Raw genomic sequence first — 23,717 nt, 5'->3', positions numbered from 1 at the left:
CTAGGGATCATAGTCTGCCATGCTGGCCTAACGCGGATCGGCAGATTTCATTCACACCTTTGAGAATATTATCCAGAACTCTCGGGCATGCGGGTTTCCTCACGATGTTTTGCTTGACCGTATGCAAGTGATATTCAATTTGCTTAAGTACATCGCACATAACTTCGAAAAGTTAGAGATGCGTGTCCAGGATCGAACCCTTGACTTCTCGAATCCGACGTCTTAACCACTAGGCTATCACTGCGTATAAATTAGGCATGCTATGCTTATAATAATATGTGCCATTAGGTAGGAGGTACAATATACCTAATAAATCGAATCTAAGGTTTATCAAACTATACATACCTAAGTGTATAAGCATCCACAGTTACCATCAGGTTAAACCAGTCAAGTGCTCTTTTGTAATCAATTGAAAAAAAAGTAATTTACTCTACTCTTACTATTTTTTTTAAATAATCAGCTATAAGTAGTACTTTGTTTAGTCTTCCTGTTTAGTTTAGTCACAGATAATATATTAATTGTTTAATATATTATCTTTGGTTTAGTCAAAAGGTAAACAAGTAAATTCTCGCTGGAGGCGAAATCATGATACGAATGAAAAACCTAACTCCGGGCGAATCACGTCGCTTACGCTTTTCTCCGAGGTTTCGGAGGAAAACTAAAGTATAGGCAGGCTTGCATATTTTGTGTGCTGTTTACCTGGAGCAGCTCTATTATGTACAGTATGCGGCCAAAAGTGATGAACAGCAATCTTTAGAAGAAGACAGCAGATATGTAGAGCAGTCTCAGCCGTTAAGACCGATAGTGTCATATCACATATGGGTATGAGTGACAGAGACAACGCTCTACAAAGATGAAAATATGTCATTCTAAATGCCGATATTCATCACTTTTGGCAGCGTACTGTAATTCAAATGACCCAGAATATTCTATTAGGTGTAGCTATTCTTGCTATTCATCCAGGATCCAGGTATAAATAAATAAAATACATTGTGTAATATAATGTGGTTCTTTATTATTTTGCAGATACAGAGTTCTACACAGGCATCTAAAACATAAATTAATGGTTTTTCACTACATATTACTGTTTCTTAGGGACTGCATGACTGTAGATAGTGTGGAGAATGCCACCCAATCCTACAATACACAACGCCATAGTGAAGCGGTATAGAATGGCATCAAGTGGTCCTCCCTTCAAATGAACGGGAAGATCATTGTCTTTCTGTAAATAAAAAATATATATGTCAATATGGCAGTTTGAAATAATACAGGTAACTTCATGGTTTGTACTATACACCTTTTTCACAAGAATCATTATGAAAGGATAGCAATACATTTAGACCTGTCATTTTATACAGTAATAAGATTGTGTTCCTACTAAATATTAGCCATGGGGAAGTAAACTGCACCCGTTTGGTGCAGCAGCTTGCCATAAAACAAAATTGAATTGAAAATTAGCCATAATGTAAGTCAGTCATAACAACTTCAAGCTGTCTGTGTACTTCATTCTTTCGACAAAAAGTTCAAAAAAATTAAGAAAACTAGGCCGTTCAAAAAATAATTATTAGATAGATATATTTCAATTTTTTTTAATGTACCTGGAATAGTTCTTGCTTTTTACGAATGGTTTCACTGACAGGGGGGTAGGGGATGTTTGTGCCGGGCATCAAACGTCTGGATCCTGCAGCACATGCAGTGGCTTCGGTAACTGTTGACATGTGAGTCGTGTTGTACTGGATTGCTGGAGGGTCCACTCGTTGCAGAGCAATTGGTGCCTGGAAATAATATAACATGGACATATTACACCTTCTACAACTACTATTGTATCTATGGTTTTCGCTGCATTTGCATGACCTCCGCTGATAATAGAATAGATACGCGTCTACCCTGGTATCCTATAATTATTTTATGAGTTCTGTAACAAGAAGCGTACAAATACTAATAATTTATAAATACAGGTTTCTAGGTAGGTACTAATAATACACTAGAATAGCACTTTATATTGACTTTTTTCCAGAAGTGTATGATATGATAAGGTTGGGTGTCAAGTTTTCATACTTTATACTTACAACTGGGAAAAGTGGATTCTGCAGATGAGAAGCAGCAATCAACCTGCCAGTAAATCTGTTCAGTTGGTGATACATAGCTGATTTTTAATATCACTGCAAAAATGAAGCTGAAAATCCAACCCTGTTACGAAACAAGTACTTAAGAATCACAAGAATATCGATAACGTTCAGAAACGAAATGTCATAGCTGAAGTCACTGTATCAACTGTCATCTGTTTCAGAACAGTTTTCCTTTGTAGTCTGTGCTCTTGTGGATCTCTGGTTAGTCTCTTGTTTACACAGACTACAGTGTTTCCACTTTTAGGGATTTCGCTTTCTTTTAGGGTGAAACAACTAATATTAAAACTTAAGGCATTTTTAGGGTTCCGTAACCAAATGGCAAAAAACGGAACCCTTATGGATTCGTCATGTCTGTCTGTCTGTCTATCCGTATGTCACACCCACTTTTTTCCGAAACTATAAGAACTAACTATAATGTTGAAACTTTGTAAGTTATTTGTACTCTGTGAACAGCATAAAGATTTTAACACAAAAATAGAAAAAAAACCAATAAATTTTGGAGGTTCCCCATACTTAGAACTGAAACTCAAGTTTTTTTTCATTTAAACCCATACGTGGATTACCCAAACCCATAAGGCATATATAAGGATAGGTCTTCAAAAATGTTATTACAATAAAACTTAGAGCTAGCCTTATCTAATTACTATACAAATGATATTGAGGTTTCTAATAATATATTTTTTTCTAAATGGAATAGTTTGCGCGAGAGACACTTCCAATGTGGTTAATAATGCTTGACGCGTGTCACGTGAATTGCAGTGTGAATGCAAGTAGTTTTGTAAACGGTCAAAATGCTTGACTCAAGCAGAAATCTATGTGCTTGACGTCAAGCCGCTTGATCGTCTCGGAACCTTTTTAGAACGATGCTATATTATGTGCCGCAAATCATGATACTTCAAATGAAGTTTTAGGGTACCAAAATCGCAAGTGGAAACACTGCTTTGATGACTTGTCTTTTTTTTTTTGTTCTTCTGGCTTTACACAGATTAGCATGACTTGTCTTGTCTTTGTAGAATTTATTAATATTAGTCTGTGTTATTAATTTTTTCTTTTGTGCAAGGCTGTCATTTCAACGAGCACATTTTGGGAAGGTTAGTATCAAAAATATTAAATTATTGTTTAAATTTTAAATAATATGTGGTGTAGATCAACCAATATCAAAAATCCTTCAAAAATTTATTCATAATTTGATTTTCTCTTGTTGTTCGAAGTTCGAAATCCGCGTGGCGTGTCATTCTGACTGCTAGGATTTGCTTTTGTTTTTTGGTTTCTAGTTTTGTTGTACGTCAAAATTATACACGTTTTATTTAATCGAATTATCTTTACAGCCTCAAAATGCAGATTTTTGTGAAAACCCTCACGGGGAAGACCATAACTCTCGAAGTGGAAGCTTCGGATACTATCGAAAATGTGAAGGCTAAGATTCAGGATAAGGAAGGTATCCCACCAGACCAGCAGCGATTGATCTTTGCTGGAAAGCAATTAGAGGATGGCCGCACCCTGTCTGACTATAACATTCAAAAGGAATCTACCTTGCATCTTGTCCTCAGACTTCGTGGAGGTTAGTAACTGATTTTAAAGTATCATTTTTAGTCAAATAGCATTGACTTATATATTACTTTGTATGGACAGGGCTATTGAACAAACAAAATGGCACTGACTCATTGGTGCTTTAGCACCAATGCAACCTCAGTGACGTCTGGATTTCAAACAGGTCATTCATGAGTATCGTAAGAGGTGGCGCTGATTTATTTGGTTGCAGAACTGTGAAAAATTTTGTTCGCTTGACCACATCTTGTCATTTATATTGATGTCAAATAGTAATTTTTTCGATTTTTAGTATTGAATGTGAAAGAAATAAAGAATCCTGTTAATTTATATTTAATTTTAGGTACTATTGAGCCATCTCTACGAATCTTGGCTATGAAATACAACTGCGACAAGATGATCTGCCGCAAATGCTATGCACGTCTGCACCCTCGTGCCACCAACTGCCGCAAGACCAAGTGTGGACACACCAACAATCTCCGCCCCAAGAAGAAGATCAAGGATTAATTTCACTGAGTCAGAGAAGCTCTGGCTTATTTGATTAATGTTATGATTTAAAAATTAAACAATAAAAAGTGTAAAACTATAATTTTTGTCACTTATTTTAACAATAAATCCTGATGTTATGCTTGCTGGCCCATGGTCGTTCTATATTGGAGAATACATAACTTAACTCCAGCAGCAATAATGTATGTCTGCGACAGGTCAGTGTGGGAATCAGGGAGAAAACACAGTGCACACCCACGCTAACCCGGTGCGGGTGTGCAGGGCCAGCCGTCCCCCCGCCACATTCACAAACTCCGATTACGGATTGGCGTCGCGTACTATATAATGTGTAAAATTTTAACTCATGCGCCGTTTTACGTTTGTATGATCTTTGCCGCATCGACATAGGAATACGTAGTAGTACATGCAAGGTCTTTTCTTTTCCCTTGTTCTTTCATGTCAAAAGCATGATGTATGCACATCTATGCACATGAAGTCCTTTATTTCAAAGGTGGGGTGAACCATAGTGAACCGTAATTTTGACACGACAATTGACCCACAGAGTTAAAAGCGCCTGAGGCTTATAACCACCATCAGTGTTTTTTTTAATTAACTGCTGTAGTCTGTACCAAAGATAATATATACAAGTAAGATCGCTAACGTCATACATTCCAAAGATAATAGGTATATTAAACAAGTACAGATCGCTAACTCTCTATTTAAAATTGTAACTAGTTCATGACTATTACTAGATGGCGTCACTTGGTTCGTATGAAATATATTTTTTATGGATTTGACGAAATATCATATTTCACTTGTGTGGTTCATCAAATTTATTTATATTTAGTAACAAAATACAAAATTTTCACAACATCACCATCGGAAAAAGCTAATTCTTAATTTTAATTATTGACTCATTGAACTTTACGATATCCATAGCAAGTTCTATCTTTTGCTTTGGATAGCTGAAGTAGTATTACAAAATTCCAGTAGATGGCGTAACAAAATGACTTGTTACTTGAAAATAAAATTATTATTATAATTAAATATACTCACTGGTTGTTTTATTTATGCAATTTACCTATGTACGTGTACACGACAAAAAAGTGCAAAATACGGCTTTTCATCAACAAGATATTATTTTCCTTTGGTAGGGATATCTTGTAAGGTTACAGATAGGTCACAGATTAGAGATTCTCTAATCTGTGGGTGCCAGTATGATTCCATAAATAAATTTAGCATCCCTGATTTATTCGAAAATGATACCAGCATTGGCCTGATCTTGATACCAACAGATGTTGGTAGGTATCAAGATACGACAGGTCACTCCCAAAATCCAAGCCAAGACGTCATGTGCTTCATAAAAAATTAAAATTTGAGTTGGCTCTAAATAGAATTGAGTTTCATCAGCTGTTCGATAGATGGCACTAAATAAATTCGATAACTCACATTTTAGCTTGCACAATAATGCCATCACACTATAAGGAGTTGACCTACAAGGTACCGGCGACTTAAAGGAGTTTTACGCAAGCTTTAAATGAATGTATGACGTTAGCGATCTTACTTGTATATATTATCTTTGATACATTCATTTAAAGCTTGCGTAAAACTCCTTTAAGTCGCCGGTCCCTTGTAGATCAACTCTTTATAGTGTGATGGTGTTATTGTGCAAGCTAAAATGTGAGTTATCGAATTTATTTAGTGCCATCTATCGAACAGCTGATGAAACTCAATTCTATTTAGAGCCAACTCAAATTTTAATTTTTTATGAAGCACATGACGTCTTGGCTTGGATTTTGGGAGTGACCTGTCGTATCTTGATACCTACCAACATCTGTTGGTATCAAGATCAGGCCAATGCTGGTATCATTTTCGAATAAATCAGGGATGCTAAATTTATTTATGGAATCATACTGGCACCCACAGATTAGAGAATCTCTAATCTGTGACCTATCTGTAACCTTACAAGATATCCCTACCAAAGGAAAATAATATCTTGTTGATGAAAAGCCGTATTTTGCACTTTTTTGTCGTGTACACGTACATAGGTAAATTGCATAAATAAAACAACCAGTGAGTATATTTAATTATAATAATAATTTTATTTTCAAGTAACAAGTCATTTTGTTACGCCATCTACTGGAATTTTGTAATACTACTTCAGCTATCCAAAGCAAAAGATAGAACTTGCTATGGATATCGTAAAGTTCAATGAGTCAATAATTAAAATTAAGAATTAGCTTTTTCCGATGGTGATGTTGTGAAAATTTTGTATTTTGTTACTAAATATAAATAAATTTGATGAACCAGACAAGTGAAATATGATATTTCGTCAAATCCATAAAAAATATATTTCATACGAACCAAGTGACGCCATCTAGTAATAGTCTTGAACTAGTTACAATTTTAAATAGAGAGTTAGCGATCTGTACTTGTTTAATATATTATCTTTGTCTGTACTAAGAGCGGACCAATAATTAACCTATGTTCTACTAACTAGGTTCAGCTTTTATAAAATAACGGTGGTCTGGCACAGTGCTGAAGGCTGGCACTTTATAAGGAAGGAATACTGCAGTCATCGATATAAATGACAAGATATGCCCAAGCGAACAAAATTTTTCACGGTTTTGGAACCAAATAAATCAGCGCTACCTCTTAGATACTAATGAATGACGCGTTTGAAATCCAGACGTCACTGAGTTGCATATAAGTCAATGACTGCAGTCGTTATTCTAACAGATTAGTAAAACACATTGCTTTAGTTGGAAATGTATAATAGGCACTTTGAAATATACTATGTCATAATATAAGTTTTAAAGCTATAAAATATTATAGTGATGGACGGAATACAGTGGGTATGAGTTAAATTATACTAAATAATGTCAATATTACACCATTCCAAAATGAACGACTTTGATTTTTGGGACCTTCTGAGCAGCATTATCTGTTGATGAAAAACAACTGATTAATTACTTAGTTATAAAACGAGTAGAACATCATTCAAATAATATAGTTAAAGTAGATATAGTACGCGACAGGTCGAGATGGCCGCGACGTCACCTGCGTTATTCCGCACTAGGTTAGCGCGGGGGATGTGAGGTTCGTCTCCACCCCATTGCCATCTCGACCTGTCGTGTACTATACACGCATATATATGCATTGCAGTAGTTAAGAATATAATATTGCGTGCGGTAGCTACTGTGTGAAGTGTATAATATTATGAATGATGCAAAAATTAATATATTATATACATACACATTCATGCATTGTGATAAAACTCAAAATATAGAAAAAATATTCCTAAGGTGCGGTTTATAGAGGCGAGTACACAAGTTATACCAGAGTGCTTACCGTTACTAACATGGAAATAGGAATCAGCTTAGTATGTGAAAATTTCTCATTTACTATGGGTAGTGATAGAGCAAGGGTTAACACACGTGGTCAATGGTCATGCGTCACACTTCGACGTAGTCGAGCGTAGTACCGGGCGGGGGCGGCACGGCGGGCGGGGCGGCGAGCGGGGCGGGCAGCGGCGCGAAGGCGGCCAGGTAGGCGTGCGGCGGACACAGCGGCAGGCTCGCGGCCAGCTCGTGAGCCGGATTCGGAGTCAGAGGCTCCTGAAATATAGATAACTAGCTGATCTGCCCGACTTCAGTCGGGTGAAATTTGATATTCCTATTCTATAATACGTTATTTAGTATACAATATACAATAATACGTTAGACGTTGAGGTCCCAAGGTGCTGGAATGGCGACCTCGCACCGGAAGACGCAGCGTTGGAGACCCCCCACTAGGTGGACGGACGACATCAAACGAGTCGTCCAGGCGGCGCAAGACCGTGGCGTGTGGAAGTCCCTACAAGAGACCTATGTCCAGCAGTGGACGTCTATTGGTTGATGATGATGATGATGATACAATAATAACTACATAGCCTATGTTACTTCTGGATAAAGTAGCTGTCTAACGCTGACAGAATTATTAAAATCGGTTCAGTAGTTTCAGAGTTTATAGATTACGACGCATACAGTGCTGACCCAACTGGCCCAACGCTTAATTAGTTTAGTGTCATAATACTTACGGAGACCACTGCAATCGTAACTGTATCAGAGAACTTGACCTTGTTCTTCTCTGGCTTCATGCCAGTCCAGAACTTGTCTTGAGGATACCGGCCATTAAAATTGCTATTGCTCGATATATTGGCTATATTATATCTGTCATTGCTAGCTTCTTCCATCAATTCAGTCTGGAATAAGTGTTTGAAATGCGACGCTATTCTCTCGTCTTGATTCCGAGGAAGAATATCTAATACACTCTGAGTTGCTTTCGTGTATTCGTAGTTTACAGAACTCTTGGGAGGTCTCTGGAAGTTGAGGACGTTGTCCATACTACCCCATCGCACGTTTTGGCCTGTATTTGCTGGTTTTACGTCTCTTTTGTACATGTTGCCAATATAAGAGTCATCTCTTGAAGGGATGTCTTTGGCCCAAATTGTGGTGTCTCGTTCTAGATATTGGTGTAGGTTTGGCCGAATACTTTTTGCTTTATACGGTTCATTTTGGGTAATAGGTACAGTGAGGATAGAGGGGTGAGGAGGTAGAGGGACTCGTGGGAGGGGTGGAGGGTTACTTTTTATCGCTTTGGAAGACAAACTCGATTCATCGTCTGAACCTGAGTATGAATGTGAGCTGCACTGTGAACATGAGTCGGAACATTCGGAATCTGAAAACAACAACATTTTAGACTAAATTTAAATTTAAACTTTAAATCAATACAATTATTTCATAGATGTTGGTTTTCCCTATCTTGTCTATTACCTTTTAACACAGAGACAGTTTTCATTAGCTTGCCTAAGATAATTTCTAAAACCAGAAAACATAGTTTTGAAAGACGATTGGGGTCCCAACAGATGGTCGAAGGGTCATCGTACACTCCACTAGTTGATGGATAATCTCAAATGTCTATAGGGAACTGCTGGACACAAGAAGTGAAAGGAAAATCACTCTGTTATATATTTACCTATCATTTAGTTTTTTCGAGGTATACTCACTAGTTCTGTCCAACCGTGCATAGTGTGCCGCGCAAGTGTTGGCCTCCTCCACGAGCTGAGGCAGGTTGAGTCGCTTGGCGGCGCAGCGCGCGTCCACGAACAAGTCCCATGCCGCCAAGTCTACCGCCAGGCTGAGCGCCTTCTCGATACGACCGCGTCTGGGTGTTTGAGAAACTTCTAATTCATATCCACTATTTTGTTCTCCCGATAGAATTTTGGCTATAGGCCAAAAGTAACTTTGTTATTTGTCAAAAAAGATCATGCAATTTTTAACAATATAACGACGTTGCTATGTAACTTATCGACAAATTACAGATGGATTGATTAATTATTTATTAAACAGTGATATGATATCAGCTACTATGATAAGTCAATGTTATTAAATTCGGCCGTAAGACAATAGCGCAACGGGTAGGATTTGATGCACCTGACATGACCTACCTGAGCAAGTGGTGGAAGAACTTTCTAGCCAAGTCGTGTACAGCGGGCGCATATTTGGCAGCTATGGCCGGCAGAGGAACAGTCGGCGCCAAATACGCCCCTAAGGCCATTTGCACCATTTCCCCACTCTCCCCTAGCGCGCCTTTCCGGAGTGCGTTGCGCATTATTTCACTGATCGCGTTAAGGCATTCCGCCCCTTCCTCATCCCAGTCGAGTGCCCGAAGTAAAGCTACTGCGTTTGATGTACGACAGGAGCGTATCCATGCCTAAAAATGCATCATTTTTTTATGGTCTAGACTCTAGAGAGGGGTCTCCAAACTACGGTCCGCAAGTACAACGAAATTGGCCAGTGACAGCAGGGTGAAAATGGCTACTTGTAAAGCCCCGGAACGGAAAGAAATTTGTGTGGAAAATTGTAGTTTACTACAATATGTGGTACAATTTAGGCCTTGACTTGGACTTTGGACGCTATAAAAGTTTGGAGATCCCTGGCCTAGAGAGAGACATAAATTGCCTCCTTAAAGTTGTATAATACAAGGGATTGTATGAAGAAGCGTCCAGTTGGTTTCACCGGACGACAGCAATGGGGATGTGCTAGAGCATATAATATGCACTGTTCTCTCATTTTTTAGGGTTCCATATCCGAAGGGTGCCAACGAACAGGACCCTATTACTAAGCCTCCGCTGTCCATCCGTCCGTCGTCCAGCTGTCTGTCGGGCTGTATCTCGTGAACCGTAATAGGAAGAGTTGAACTTGACAGATTTTTTATTTCAAAAATAACATCTAATAATAAACTCGTTATGATGGCTACACATACATTTATATAATTTAGCGTTTACTGCTCACTTACCGATAATAAGCGCGCGTGTGTTATCCGAAGCAGCGTCAAGGGCCCTCTGGTGAATGAGGCCAGAATCAGAGGACCACCTCTAAGAGTCAGACTCGCCAATATTTGTAAACGTTTCGCATCCCTGGAAATATTGCTTGATAAGGTTCTCTTAGTTATAAAAAAATAGTGCAAAAGGAAAAGCTGACTGACTGACTGATCTATCAACGCACAGATCAAACTACTGGACGGATCGAGCTGAAATTTAAGGGGGTTAAATAGGGGTTTGAAATTTGTGTAGTCCACGCATACGAAGTCGCGGGAATAAGTTAGTTATTGCATAAAATACAGAAGACCTTTATGAGGAAACAATTTTTTTTGTAAGCAAATAAATATTATCCGGCCACAATTTTATTTTTAGCTTTTAAAATTTGTTCCATAAAGGTTTAATTTTTATTACATGCATGATAGTGTATTGAAATAGTTATTATTTATAGCGACAACTATCAGAAAGTTAATTGTTGGAAAATATTACTTAATGCCTTCTGCTTAAAAGTAAAACTCACATGGAAGTATACATTCATAATATTGGTATAAGTTCCGCAAATTGCTAATGCGCGTGGCCGCCAACGTCAGCACTAGACTGAAGTTTCGAGCTGATGGTTGTTTGATGTCAATGAGACATGGTTCCAGCGCAATAGCAATTTGAGGGACTTATATTGTGGGTTGTGTTATTTTTGACAACTTGACTTAAGTAATAGATAGACAATACTTTTACTTATACTTTAAAGTTTAAGTTACGGAATATCAACTTACCGCATGTAAGAAGTGAGATCCAAGCATTTAGTGTGGTGGTGTAACAAGGATAGAGCGCGGTCAAAGCACTGCAGCCTGCCCGCTTCCTCTGTAGCCACTATCAACTCGCCCGCCCACCGCACGTCCGTGGCTATCTATAAGAAATAAAGTTTTACTAGTGCTTTTGACTGCGATATTTTACACCGACCATGAAAAAATCTGAAAATGAACAAGATAGATTATTAGCAACTAGCGATCCGCCCCGGCTTCGCATGGGTGCAATGTAGATACTAATGTGGTGTCATTGAGGTGCCTCGGAAACTCTCAAATGAGAGAATTTTTCCGACCTAATTCACATTATTTCAATTTCTCTAGGGATCTCTAATTTTTTGAGAATTAAACTATAGCTATAAACCTTCCTCTTGAATCACTCTATCTGTTGGTGAAAACCGCGTTAAAATCCGTTGCGTAGTTTAAAAGATCTACTGAGATATGTTGTGGCCGTATGGTAATAATTAAATGCGGCAACGGTGAAAGATGTTTATTGAGAGCCGGCTTATGATCTACTCTCGCTTATGGACTAACAATATTAATAAAGAAATCTTACATACTATTGTTTTAAACTTATTGCTTAACGACCTAACCTACATAATTTTGCATCACCTCTCTTTCAATCCGATGTGCAGGCAACCTACTTCGATATATTGAGGAGTTGCATTTTTATGTTACAGCTAATATGAACATGCTACGTTTAAACTGACAATTCGTACATATTACAACTCCCCTGAAAATGTATGCGGTTACCCCTTCCCTTAAAAGAAAAAAAAATGTTAGACGCTATATCGAATCAGAAGAAAAGATGATGACAATCACAAAAATAAAATCTAATGCTAAATAAAATTAAAATTATGTAAGAAAACATTTTTTTTAAATCGTTACTTCCTGTGCTCAAAGTGCAATTTATCTTATCTCTTACTTCGTATGGGCATACTTTCAACCTTACTTATAACTAGAAAAATCGTAATCTATTAAGTGCAGTCAAGGATTTAACTTTTACAAAAGTTTCGAAAAATCTCATCATAATAAAATAATCTCAAAATAGCATCATAGGTATTAGATATGTATAAGCTGAGGTATCGATTTCACAAATCGACTTCAAAAGATTCTTTGACCTATCAAATCGTCGTCATCATAAGTATACAGCTGTCGTATAGCATCGTCGTAAGACGGTAAATATAAGGTTTCTATTCTATAACCCATAATAATACCTATTATTAAGTAAACATCTCAGGTATTCATATTTCCTGGACAGTCAAAATAAATCTCTCCTAGTCTTCATCTTCCTTTCAAGTTACTTCTTCACATAATACAAATAAATAAACAAATCAACAAACGCGGCGCGTACTCTCCTAATCAATATTTAACATAACATGCTTGCGAGCATTTTTCATAACACTTATAATCTTCATCAAACTTATTTCTTTCAATAAGTATTTCAATAACATTCAACTTTTCATAAAAATTCTAGGTCTTTCACTAACACCAGCGCGGTAGATAATGATCAAGAGTCTAGACAAATATATAGTTGAATGAGGAGGTACTAAATATGCGCAAAACATCGCGTCCAAATAATAAATAACAATCATCTTCCTACGTTAGTATGTCTCAATCCAAAATAAATAATTGTATATTTTATACCTAGCACTTCTACAGCCGAAGGGTGATCAAGCCTTTGGTTTGCAAAGTCCTAATTTGTCAAAGCCGGTATAGTCTTATATCGTCAAAACTAGCACGAAACTAGACGAAAAACGTCTGTAAGGAAAAATTTCTCCTTATTTCATATTCATTTCCTTGTATTTGCAAATTGCATCTCGAGCAAAACCATTGTCTCGTATAACAAAACAAAATGTTCGGGTACGCGTGTGTCGTTGACCACGCGATGACACCGTTATAATTCTCTGAATTATTATATTTCGATTTTAACACCGAATATTTACGAAAGAAGTAAGTATCTACTTATTCATTTATTAATTATCTATTATTATTTTAAACTATCCTACACACTATATAAAATCTTACAAATAAAGTACGAATGGAACTTATTAGTAGATAGTGGAGCAAGTTTCATTTATTATTTAAAAAAATTACCAATATTCACCTAACCTACGTACAAAATTAAATTATCTACCCAAGAGAAAAAAAAATTATAATTGCTACATATTTTACCTATTTGCCCATTACGAGAGATAAATTGCACTTACTTTAATGTTAGCGACGCATTTCAATAGTCAATTTCGTGACCGCCGTGTAGTCGCCGTCGTCATCAGGACTGGTTTTGGTCATCAGGTCTGGAGGTCTGGAGTCTGCGCCTCTTCTTTCTTCTTGGTGGGCCGGGAAAACCCTGGACTCCTCGAACTGGGCCGGGAATACCCTGGACACCTCCTAGTTGTGGCCGGGATAACCCTGGACGCACGATGATGCTGGGCCGATCAATGAAGCTTGAGATTGTCTTCTGTTCATAAGCGATTCATTTTTGAACTTATTTCTTGATGTAAGTGTTTTTTGATTTTTAATACAGGACGTGGAATTATTTTCTTCTTTTTGTTCTAATTGAGCCTTGAATCTTGATATTCTTTAGAAAATTGTGTAGTCTTCTTCTTGATCGGTGCCCAGCCGGTGCACGCACTTAGATTAGGCATGCACCGACTGGCAAGGGTCGCCATGAGATATGTTGTGGCCGTATGGTAATAATTAAATGCGGCAACGGTGAAAGATGTTTATTGAGAGCCGGCTTATGATCTACTCTCGCTTATGGACTAACAATATTAATAAAGAAATCTTACATACTATTGTTTTAAACTTATTGCTTAACGACCTAACCTACATAATTTTGCATCACCTCTCTTTCAATCCGATGTGCAGGCAACCTACTTCGATATATTGAGGAGTTGCATTTTTATGTTACAGCTAATATGAACATGCTACGTTTAAACTGACAATTCGTACATATTACACTACGCGTTATCATATCATACAGACGCGGGAAGCGACTTTATTTTATACTATGTAGAGATCAGCAATCGAAAAATGTTAATTACATAAAATTATATACCTAGCTAGTTACCTAATGAGTTTTATAATTCATTTTTTTATCTATTCTACAAATACAAAATATTCTAAACGCATGAAGCTGATGCCGCCATGATGAATTCCGTCTGTGACGTCACATGGATTGAATTGTATTTCACTAAGAAAACACCGTTGTTTACCAATCCGTGTGACGTCATCACAGCTCATGAACCTATAAAGATGGCGGGTAGCGTTTTCGCGGCGAAATTTGAAATGTTAAATGAATTTTTAATGCACTTATCGATCGAATAATATTTTGGTAGTTTATTATCACTTTAGTATCAAATTACAAGACACGAGCAGCCTGGAGTCGCAGGGCGATCGCCGCGCAACTCGCGCCAGCGCGGGAAATGACATTCGCGTTACATACTCCCTCAAGGTAAATAGTGGTGCATGCCACTATAGATACTTACAAAGCCAGCTCTCGTGGAATGGATGAGGCCCGCAATGTGATGTGCGACGTGTATCGAGGCGTCTATACAAGACACGAGCAGCCTGGAGTCGCAGGGCGATCGCCGCGCGACTCGCGCCGGCGCGGGAAATGACATTCGCGTTACATACTCCCTCAAGGTAAATAGTGGTGCATGCCACTATAGATACTTACAAAGCCAGCTCTCGTGGAATGGATGAGGCCCGCAATGTGATGTGCGACGTGTATCGAGGCGTCTATACAAGACACGAGCAGCCTGGAGTCGCAGGGCGATCGCCGCGCGACTCGCGCCGGCGCGGGAAATGACATTCGCGTTACATACTCCCTCAAGGTAAATAGTGGTGCATGCCACTATAGATACTTACAAAGCCAGCTCTCGTGGAATGGATGAGGCCCGCAATGTGATGTGCGACGTGTATCGAGGCGTCTATACAAGACACGAGCAGCCTGGAGTCGCAGGGCGATCGCCGCGCGACTCGCGCCGGCGCGGGAAATGACATTCGCGTTACATACTCCCTCAAGGTAAATAGTGGTGCATGCCACTATAGATACTTACAAAGCCAGCTCTCGTGGAATGGATGAGGCCCGCAATGTGATGTGCGACGTGTATCGAGGCGTCTATACAAGACACGAGCAGCCTGGAGTCGCAGGGCGATCGCCGCGCGACTCGCGCCGGCGCGGGAAATGACATTCGCGTTACATACTCCCTCAAGGTAAATAGTGGTGCATGCCACTATAGATACTTACAAAGCCAGCTCTCGTGGAATGGATGAGGCCCGCAATGTGATGTGCGACGTGTATCGAGGCGTCTATACAAGACACGAGCAGCCTGGAGTCGCAGGGCGATCGCCGCGCGACTCGCGCCGGCGCGGGAAATGACATTCGCGTTACATACTCCCTCAAGGTAAATAGTGGTGCATGCCACTATAGATACTTACAAAGCCAGCTCTCGTGGAATGGATGAGGCCCGCAATGTGATGTGCGACGTGTATCGAGGCGTCTATACAAGACACGAGCAGCCTGGAGTCGCAGGGCGATCGCCGCGCGACTCGCGCCGGCGCGGGAAATGACATTCGCGTTACATACTCCCTCAAGGTAAATAGTGGTGCATGCCACTATAGATACTTACAAAGCCAGCTCTCGTGGAATGGATGAGGCCCGCAATGTGATGTGCGACGTGTATCGAGGCGTCTATACAAGACACGAGCAGCCTGGAGTCGCAGGGCGATCGCCGCGCGACTCGCGCCGGCGCGGGAAATGACATTCGCGTTACATACTCCCTCAAGGTAAATAGTGGTGCATGCCACTATAGATACTTACAAAGCCAGCTCTCGTGGAATGGATGAGGCCCGCAATGTGATGTGCGACGTGTATCGAGGCGTCTATACAAGACACGAGCAGCCTGGAGTCGCAGGGCGATCGCCGCGCGACTCGCGCCGGCGCGGGAAATGACATTCGCGTTACATACTCCCTCAAGGTAAATAGTGGTGCATGCCACTATAGATACTTACAAAGCCAGCTCTCGTGGAATGGATGAGGCCCGCAATGTGATGTGCGACGTGTATCGAGGCGTCTATACAAGACACGAGCAGCCTGGAGTCGCAGGGCGATCGCCGCGCAACTCGCGCCGGCGCGGGAAATGACATTCGCGTTACATACTCCCTCAAGGTAAATAGTGGTGCATGCCACTATAGATACTTACAAAGCCAGCTCTCGTGGAATGGATGAGGCCCGCAATGTGATGTGCGACGTGTATCGAGGCGTCTATACAAGACACGAGCAGCCTGGAGTCGCAGGGCGATCGCCGCGCGACTCGCGCCGGCGCGGGAAATGACATTCGCGTTACATACTCCCTCAAGGTAAATAGTGGTGCATGCCACTATAGATACTTACAAAGCCAGCTCTCGTGGAATGGATGAGGCCCGCAATGTGATGTGCGACGTGTATCGAGGCGTCTATACAAGACACGAGCAGCCTGGAGTCGCAGGGCGATCGCCGCGCGACTCGCGCCGGCGCGGGAAATGACATTCGCGTTACATACTCCCTCAAGGTAAATAGTGGTGCATGCCACTATAGATACTTACAAAGCCAGCTCTCGTGGAATGGATGAGGCCCGCAATGTGATGTGCGACGTGTATCGAGGCGTCTATACAAGACACGAGCAGCCTGGAGTCGCAGGGCGATCGCCGCGCGACTCGCGCCGGCGCGGGAAATGACATTCGCGTTACATACTCCCTCAAGGTAAATAGTGGTGCATGCCACTATAGATACTTACAAAGCCAGCTCTCGTGGAATGGATGAGGCCCGCAATGTGATGTGCGACGTGTATCGAGGCGTCTATACAAGACACGAGCAGCCTGGAGTCGCAGGGCGATCGCCGCGCGACTCGCGCCGGCGCGGGAAATGACATTCGCGTTACATACTCCCTCAAGGTAAATAGTGGTGCATGCCACTATAGATACTTACAAAGCCAGCTCTCGTGGAATGGATGAGGCCCGCAATGTGATGTGCGACGTGTATCGAGGCGTCTATACAAGACACGAGCAGCCTGGAGTCGCAGGGCGATCGCCGCGCGACTCGCGCCGGCGCGGGAAATGACATTCGCGTTACATACTCCCTCAAGGTAAATAGTGGTGCATGCCACTATAGATACTTACAAAGCCAGCTCTCGTGGAATGGATGAGGCCCGCAATGTGATGTGCGACGTGTATCGAGGCGTCTATACAAGACACGAGCAGCCTGGAGTCGCAGGGCGATCGCCGCGCGACTCGCGCCGGCGCGGGCAACGACACTCGCGTTACATACTCGCTCAGGGTAGATAGTTTTGTTCTATTATCTCCTTCAGGTATATCATATCGTACCCATGTCAAAGTTACTCCATTCTGAAATAAAAATATATTAGTATATTTTCATAATCAAAATAATATGTAATGTGTATGACGCGAATAACTGCGACTCGCGAATGTATGTATGCAAAATATGATACACGCCCATACAAACCCAACTGCGTAATGCGCGTTAGCGAATCCCAATCCACTTCCAGTACATTACACAACATCCATCCATACTTTTCATACTAATTGTAGAGGTGCAACCTCTACCGTTACTTGGCTGGCAGCTATTAAGAAAACTTCGCAGCTGCCACACAACAATATTCAAATTTGGAACGCAGTAGAGAATCCTCCTGGTCACGCACGTTACGAGATTCCACATTCCCTATCATCCGCTCGTCACGTCAACATCTTCTACCATTGTATTATATAAAGCTCGCGAGCCCGTCTGTATTGTACATAACATATCAATTGTAAAGTGTAAAATAAACATCACTATATGTAGCTGGTTCTTCATTACATCAACCCTTCAGCTACATAATTGGTGACCCATCATTGAGGAACACATCAGCCACATTGGGTACCTGCGTCTACGGTCGAGCCTGCACACTGCTCCCGTACATCTCCGGCGTGCAAGCAACTCAACGCAACAAGCAACGACGTGCGGCCACATTAGCTGCACCCTCTGAACGCGAAAGCTACGAGTTACGACTGCGACTCGACATGGACGCCACAGATGGTGTCCCTCGTGGACGCAATCCAGTTAACTCGACGCGGCACGCTACGCAACCTACCCTGTCCTACATCGCTGACCACAACACAACCTCCTGAACCCGACGCGAGGTTCATACGTGCATGCCTTGTGAGTACATATCCAAGGCGCCCTGAGGAGGGATCCAGGTTTTATAAGGACATTATTTCTTCTGTGCTGAAAAACAATTTCTAACAATAATATTTGTGACATTGCATTTTGTTTTGTGAAAATTATTTTTGAGTGACGTATTTTTTTAATTTTCAAATTCAGTGAAAAAGAACATTAACATTCCATGAACAATATAGACAATAAGTGACGTCTCATCATCTCATTTTAAAAAGGGAATTTTTTATAGACGTTTTACTTTTTTAGAACAATTTTATTTAGTTATATTGTCATGTCATAATTGCCATTGTATTTTGTAAAATTTTCCTGTCATAACAATTTAAATTTCAGCAATTTATAAAGAAACAGTACTTATTACACGTATGAAGAGGACTAATCTCTCCGTTCCATGGTTCCATTCACAACAGACCCCTACGGACCATGCCACAATTCGTAAGGTTTTCAGCAAAGCTTCCTCCGTGCATTGCGGATCATCTTTTATTTCAAAGTGAAGCAGCTTTTGTGGAGTGCTGTATAGCCTCCGCACACATGTTCCTGTAGTACACTGGGCACCCTAAGACACGATGTCAGTCGTTCGTAAGTCCTTCGACCTTTTCACTTTTCCAGGTTCACTGAGTTTATCGCGCTCAGAACCTCTCTTCAGGTCTATGTGGACGCGAGTTTGCCAAGGTTCGACGTGAAGAAGATTTGCTCATCATGCGTCTCCTCCGTCATCAACCTTTTTGCACTCCGAACGCTTCATTTATTGTAATTATTTTTTTCCGTGTCACTTAGGCATACAGGTCCACTGCTTATTTCTCTGGTCTTAAGTACTGCCTCCCAGTCATTGTGTACACAATGACCTGAGGTATTACACCATTACCAGATACTGCTACAGAAGACTCAACATTGAGGCAACTTTCAATCCTATTTGCCTTCTCATTTTTATCAATACATGTTCTAGTTTTAGGGTTCTTTTCCTTCATTCTTATGTATATAATACTTGCCTTACTTAATATTTCTTTTTTTTTTCTGTTTCTCACTCCGTAGGGGGGTGATGTAGAGGTGCAACCTCTACCGTTACTTGGCTGGCAGCTATTAAGAAAACTTCGCAGCTGCCACACAACAATATTCAAATTTGGAACGCAGTAGAGAATCCTCCTGGTCACGCACGTTACGAGATTCCACATTCCCTATCATCCGCTCGTCACGTCAACATCTTCTACCATTGTATTATATAAAGCTCGCGAGCCCGTCTGTATTGTACATAACATATCAATTGTAAAGTGTAAAATAAACATCACTATATGTAGCTGGTTCTTCATTACATCAACCCTTCAGCTACATAATATTATAAATCGAAAGTGTGTCTGTCTATCTGTCTGCTAGCCTTTCATGGCCCATCTGTTTAATCAATTTTGACGCAACTTGGTACAGAGATAGCTTGCATACTTTGGAAGGATATAGGCTACTTTTTATCCCGGAAAATCAAAGAGTTTCCACGGGATTTTAAAAACCTAAATCCATGCGGGCAAAGTCACGTGCATCATCTAGTTTATGATATTATTTAATTTAAAAAAGATTACCTTGTGACTAGCAGTCTGTTCTACAATATGTACAATGTGATCATATTTATGTGAGATTTCTGCAAACAAAACTTCATTCTCTAGCTGGTGGTATGCTATTAATGTCACTTGTTGCCTGCAACACAAAAAATTAAAAGTTGACAATCTTAGTTATGGTACCTGGTAGCACAGTATATAGAAAGACATAGTAGTCCAACACCTTTGATCTTGTGGTAAACGATGACCACACTTCAGCATAGGATCTTAACTATGTAGGCCTGTTTGAGTTGCTCCTTTCGTTTACATTGTCTAGACAACTTTGTTGAACCTTCCTTCTGTGATTAGAATACTTTTTCGACCAAAAAGAAACAACAATATATATAGGGGAAAATGCTACTATTAGTTAGTCTCACCCACTTATCTGGTACAAGTGTAAGTTAGCATGGTCTTCAAGTACAGGACTCCATGGTGCAGGCTCAATCACACTGGCACCCCATACTAATACTCGGACATAATTGGGCGTTTCACATGAGGACACCCGCCGATCTGCTCTTCTTGCACTACCACCTAGATCAATGATCTGAAATTAAAATTACTTTTATGCTTCAACAGATGTAACTCAAAGACTGATGCTAGACTGCAAAATTAATATTAAGTTAGATCTCCCAAGGAAAAATGGACCATAGAGGTTATATCCTGGTACCGCAGAGAAGGGAACAAAACAAGAGGACGGCCACCAAGAAGATGGGAAGATGACTTACCACAAGGATAGCACAGATTAGTACTAGACAGAGAAAAATTACGTACAGTGTGACAAGGCTGTTTTGGCACTTGAATGACATTGACACTTGACAGGGGGCGTTAGTTGTAGAACAAAGGCTTAGACTATTCATACAAGAACAAAGGGGACACTTGACGGCAACTTTAGTTCTAATTTTCACCACGCGCCAAAAGAGCCTTGTCGCACTGTATTCTAAAGGAGACCTATGTCCAAGGAGGATTTAATATTTAATTATTATACTATGATAAGAATATATATATTTAAAAAATCAATCCACATACAAAATAGAGAATATATGAAATATAATTATCTTAAAACTAAATAGGTGGCCTTATTGCTTACCTAGATGTTAGTGAAACTAAAAAGTAAAAAATAATGATTAGAAAGAATAAAACTAACTATACACTAATAGAGCCAAGATTAAGCAAACAGCCAACCCATGTCAACTTACCTGCAAATGTGGATCTCTATCTGAGATTTGTATGGGAAGACTGTTAAAATTATTTTTGCCAAAAGTTATCAATGTGCCTGTCTTATCAGCATGGGTGAACAACAGGAGCGATTTACACAAAACAACTGAAATACACAAAGCAGAACAAAATAAAAATGAAACACTAACAAAAAATTATACTCATTCAAAAAATATGGCTACAGAAACTTAATGTCTATTGTATTATTAACTAGTTGATACCTGTGACTTCATATGTGTAAGTTTTGGTTATTTCAAAATCCTGTGGGAACTCTTTCATTTTCCAGGATAAAAATTAGTAGGTCTCTGGGATGCAATCTATCTCTATATCAAAATAGATGATGCAGGTGTCTTTTTTGGTGTGAATTTAAGATTTCTTAAAATCCAGCGGGAGATCTTTGATTTTCCTAGGTTCCCAGGATGCAAGCTACCCTCTGTACTTTTTTAAAGTGTAAACTAATGTTATGTATGTGTATTAGTATAGGCTTAACAGGTTTAAACTGCACCGTTTTTGTAGTAGGTAAGCCAGTAAATGTTTGGTAATGTACAAAGCAAAGGAAATCAAGAAGTTTGGGCCACATAGTTAGAGTTTATGATTGTTGCATCTTATTTTATAAACTTTAAGATTTAGTTTGTATCTATAGTCAAAGGGGAGTACAGTCTTTATATATTTTTATTCAACAACTAGAGTACATAAGTAAAACACTTATGTACTCTAATTTTTTTGGGTTTATAATATATAGAATTCAAGACTTGCTAAGCAGAAAATTATTAAAGTTGATTAATAAGTTTCAATAAAACTTCAACGTACCACCTGTAACCATTTGCCCATTGAGTTTGCCAACACAATATCTATCAAATAATATATGGGTCACATCTAAAGTATTGCATTTTACTGTGATATATGCTATGACCCCTGAAGAAAATACTAAGGTACATAGAGAATCTGTAGTCCATTCACTGTACACTATATTTCTATCGCGGAGCTTCGATTCTAATTGACGAAGTTGTCTTGGTCGTGTCGTCCACCAAAGTCCACCACGTCGTTCACAAAAACTCCTTTTTCCATTATCATGGACTGATTCCTCAACCTTTTTTTTAGTTTCATACCTGCATAAACAGTTCGCCATAGTTAGTTATTTAATACTTAACTAAAACAAAACAATAAATTCGCTTCTCCAGAACTTACTTCAAACTTTTGAATTCGGTGTTTTTTAAATAAATGGAATCGTCACTTGTTAGGAACTTGACATCGTAACTGAACATATTGTTTAAATTGTAGTTTTAAGCACATTATCATATCATTTTTGAAAACATTAATTACAACAGTATTCAAGTTTATTGTTTGCTTTCTTTGTTTTCTAATTTTTTTATTTTATTTTTTGCTCAACACCCTTGACTTTTGCAAAGAGAATATAATCCCCCAACGTTTTACTTGTTTATTACTTTTGTTTGTTACCTACCAGTGGCCCTACCGCGGTTGTTTGACAGCTACAATGTCACTATCGCAATCATCTCTGATTGGTTAATGCTCGCTCACTATTGGCCACAATGCATTGTTGCAACAAGAATCGCACCAATTCAGCCAATCAGAACTATTGAGATTGTAATAATGATTGATGCAGGTTTTAGACAATCGCCCTACTGGTATACATATTAATCTATGTTACCTACCAAAGAGAATCACCATAGAGTAAAGTAATACCTAGAATTAATGATCACTACGTTACCTAGGTAGGTACCTACTTTTTGTTAATATCAAATTGACAACTTTGATTTTGACGTGAAGATATGACGTCATTAATGCTGCGTTTGGATTTTGGATGAATGATTACCATGCTGCGTAGTCTACGGTCTATGATCTGAGTGCATGCGGCGCTTGTGGCGGCGGTTTTCAAAAATAACGGGTAGTACGTACTTACTGTTGTAAAAAGTTACGGTCTACCTTTAGTAAAGCTTAAAAACTATAGTGATACACCCTAAATAATATCATTACCTATACATATATTATATACATGTATAGGTAATGATATTATTTAGGGTACATATAATATATACACTTGTATATATATACACTTAACTATTATTCTATAAGTCCTTACCGTCTTGACTGACTGGGACTGTTAAGTTTATTCAAAGGAACTTATAGGTACCTACCTACCTACCTAGTACAATATTAATTAAAATGGCACTTCAAAAGCTTTTAACATTCAACGATATCCTCGAGTCATTACTTTGTTTGATTGGTAATAAAATTTCCTATAAAGACCAATCAAAAGGTTTTATCCGTTCAAGAGTAGGAATAGGTATTATATTTGCTACCTACCTAGTAGATAGATACGATATAGTTACTTACCTAATAACACGCCGAAAGCCAGCC

General features: G+C 39.5%; 3 protein-coding genes across 3 annotated transcripts; 1 reads left to right on the top strand and 2 right to left on the bottom strand.

Annotated features, from left to right (window-relative positions):
* Positions 1-990: 990 nt before the first annotated feature.
* LOC117984493 (uncharacterized) lies at positions 991-2,236 on the bottom strand. Its single transcript, XM_034971121.2, has 3 exons — positions 2,070-2,236; positions 1,599-1,775; positions 991-1,222 (listed from the first exon to the last, which is right to left on the bottom strand). Exons 1-3 carry the CDS (start codon positions 2,142-2,144, stop codon positions 1,082-1,084), a joined length of 393 nt encoding a protein of 130 aa, XP_034827012.1. The 5' UTR covers positions 2,145-2,236; the 3' UTR covers positions 991-1,081.
* An 832-nt stretch (positions 2,237-3,068) lies between these two features.
* Positions 3,069-4,266, top strand: RpL40 (ribosomal protein L40). The gene is made up of 3 exons (XM_034971122.2): positions 3,069-3,220; positions 3,458-3,690; positions 4,021-4,266. Exons 2-3 carry the CDS (start codon positions 3,465-3,467, stop codon positions 4,182-4,184), a joined length of 390 nt encoding a protein of 129 aa, XP_034827013.1. The 5' UTR covers positions 3,069-3,220; positions 3,458-3,464; the 3' UTR covers positions 4,185-4,266.
* A 2,654-nt stretch (positions 4,267-6,920) lies between these two features.
* frtz (WD repeat-containing and planar cell polarity effector protein fritz) lies at positions 6,921-22,795 on the bottom strand. Its single transcript, XM_069500475.1, has 13 exons — positions 22,527-22,795; positions 22,149-22,447; positions 21,320-21,444; positions 20,501-20,667; positions 20,109-20,223; positions 17,490-17,714; positions 11,295-11,428; positions 10,503-10,623; positions 9,652-9,917; positions 9,211-9,368; positions 8,242-8,882; positions 7,648-7,780; positions 6,921-7,107 (listed from the first exon to the last, which is right to left on the bottom strand). The coding sequence occupies exons 1-13, from the start codon at positions 22,601-22,603 to the stop codon at positions 7,052-7,054; spliced, it is 2,517 nt and encodes an 838-aa protein (XP_069356576.1). The 5' UTR covers positions 22,604-22,795; the 3' UTR covers positions 6,921-7,051.
* Between the last annotated feature and the right edge of the window lie 922 nt (positions 22,796-23,717).

The sequence above is a fragment of the Maniola hyperantus genome, chromosome 8, assembly GCF_902806685.2.
Source record: "Maniola hyperantus chromosome 8, iAphHyp1.2, whole genome shotgun sequence".
Taxonomy (NCBI): Eukaryota; Metazoa; Arthropoda; class Insecta; order Lepidoptera; family Nymphalidae; genus Maniola; species Maniola hyperantus.
Note: the sequence above shows the minus strand (reverse complement) of the source record. Positions and strands in the feature narration are given on the sequence as shown.

Coding starts and splice junctions, on each gene's coding strand:
- frtz (XM_069500475.1), bottom strand. CDS start 22,603: ATGTTCAGTTACGATGTCAAGTTCCTAACAAGTGACGATTCCATTTAT. Junction 22,448..22,526: donor ACCGAATTCAAAAGTTTGAA/GTAAGTTCTGGA, acceptor CTGTTTATGCAG/GTATGAAACTAAAAAAAAGG. Junction 8,883..9,210: donor TGCACGGTTGGACAGAACTA/GTGAGTATACCT, acceptor TGTTGTTTTCAG/ATTCCGAATGTTCCGACTCA.
- RpL40 (XM_034971122.2), top strand. CDS start 3,465: ATGCAGATTTTTGTGAAAACCCTCACGGGGAAGACCATAACTCTCGAA. Junction 3,691..4,020: donor TGTCCTCAGACTTCGTGGAG/GTTAGTAACTGA, acceptor ATTTAATTTTAG/GTACTATTGAGCCATCTCTA.
- LOC117984493 (XM_034971121.2), bottom strand. CDS start 2,144: ATGTATCACCAACTGAACAGATTTACTGGCAGGTTGATTGCTGCTTCT. Junction 1,776..2,069: donor AGAATCCACTTTTCCCAGTT/GTAAGTATAAAG, acceptor TATTATTTCCAG/GCACCAATTGCTCTGCAACG. Junction 1,223..1,598: donor AAAAGCAAGAACTATTCCAG/GTACATTAAAAA, acceptor TTTTATTTACAG/AAAGACAATGATCTTCCCGT.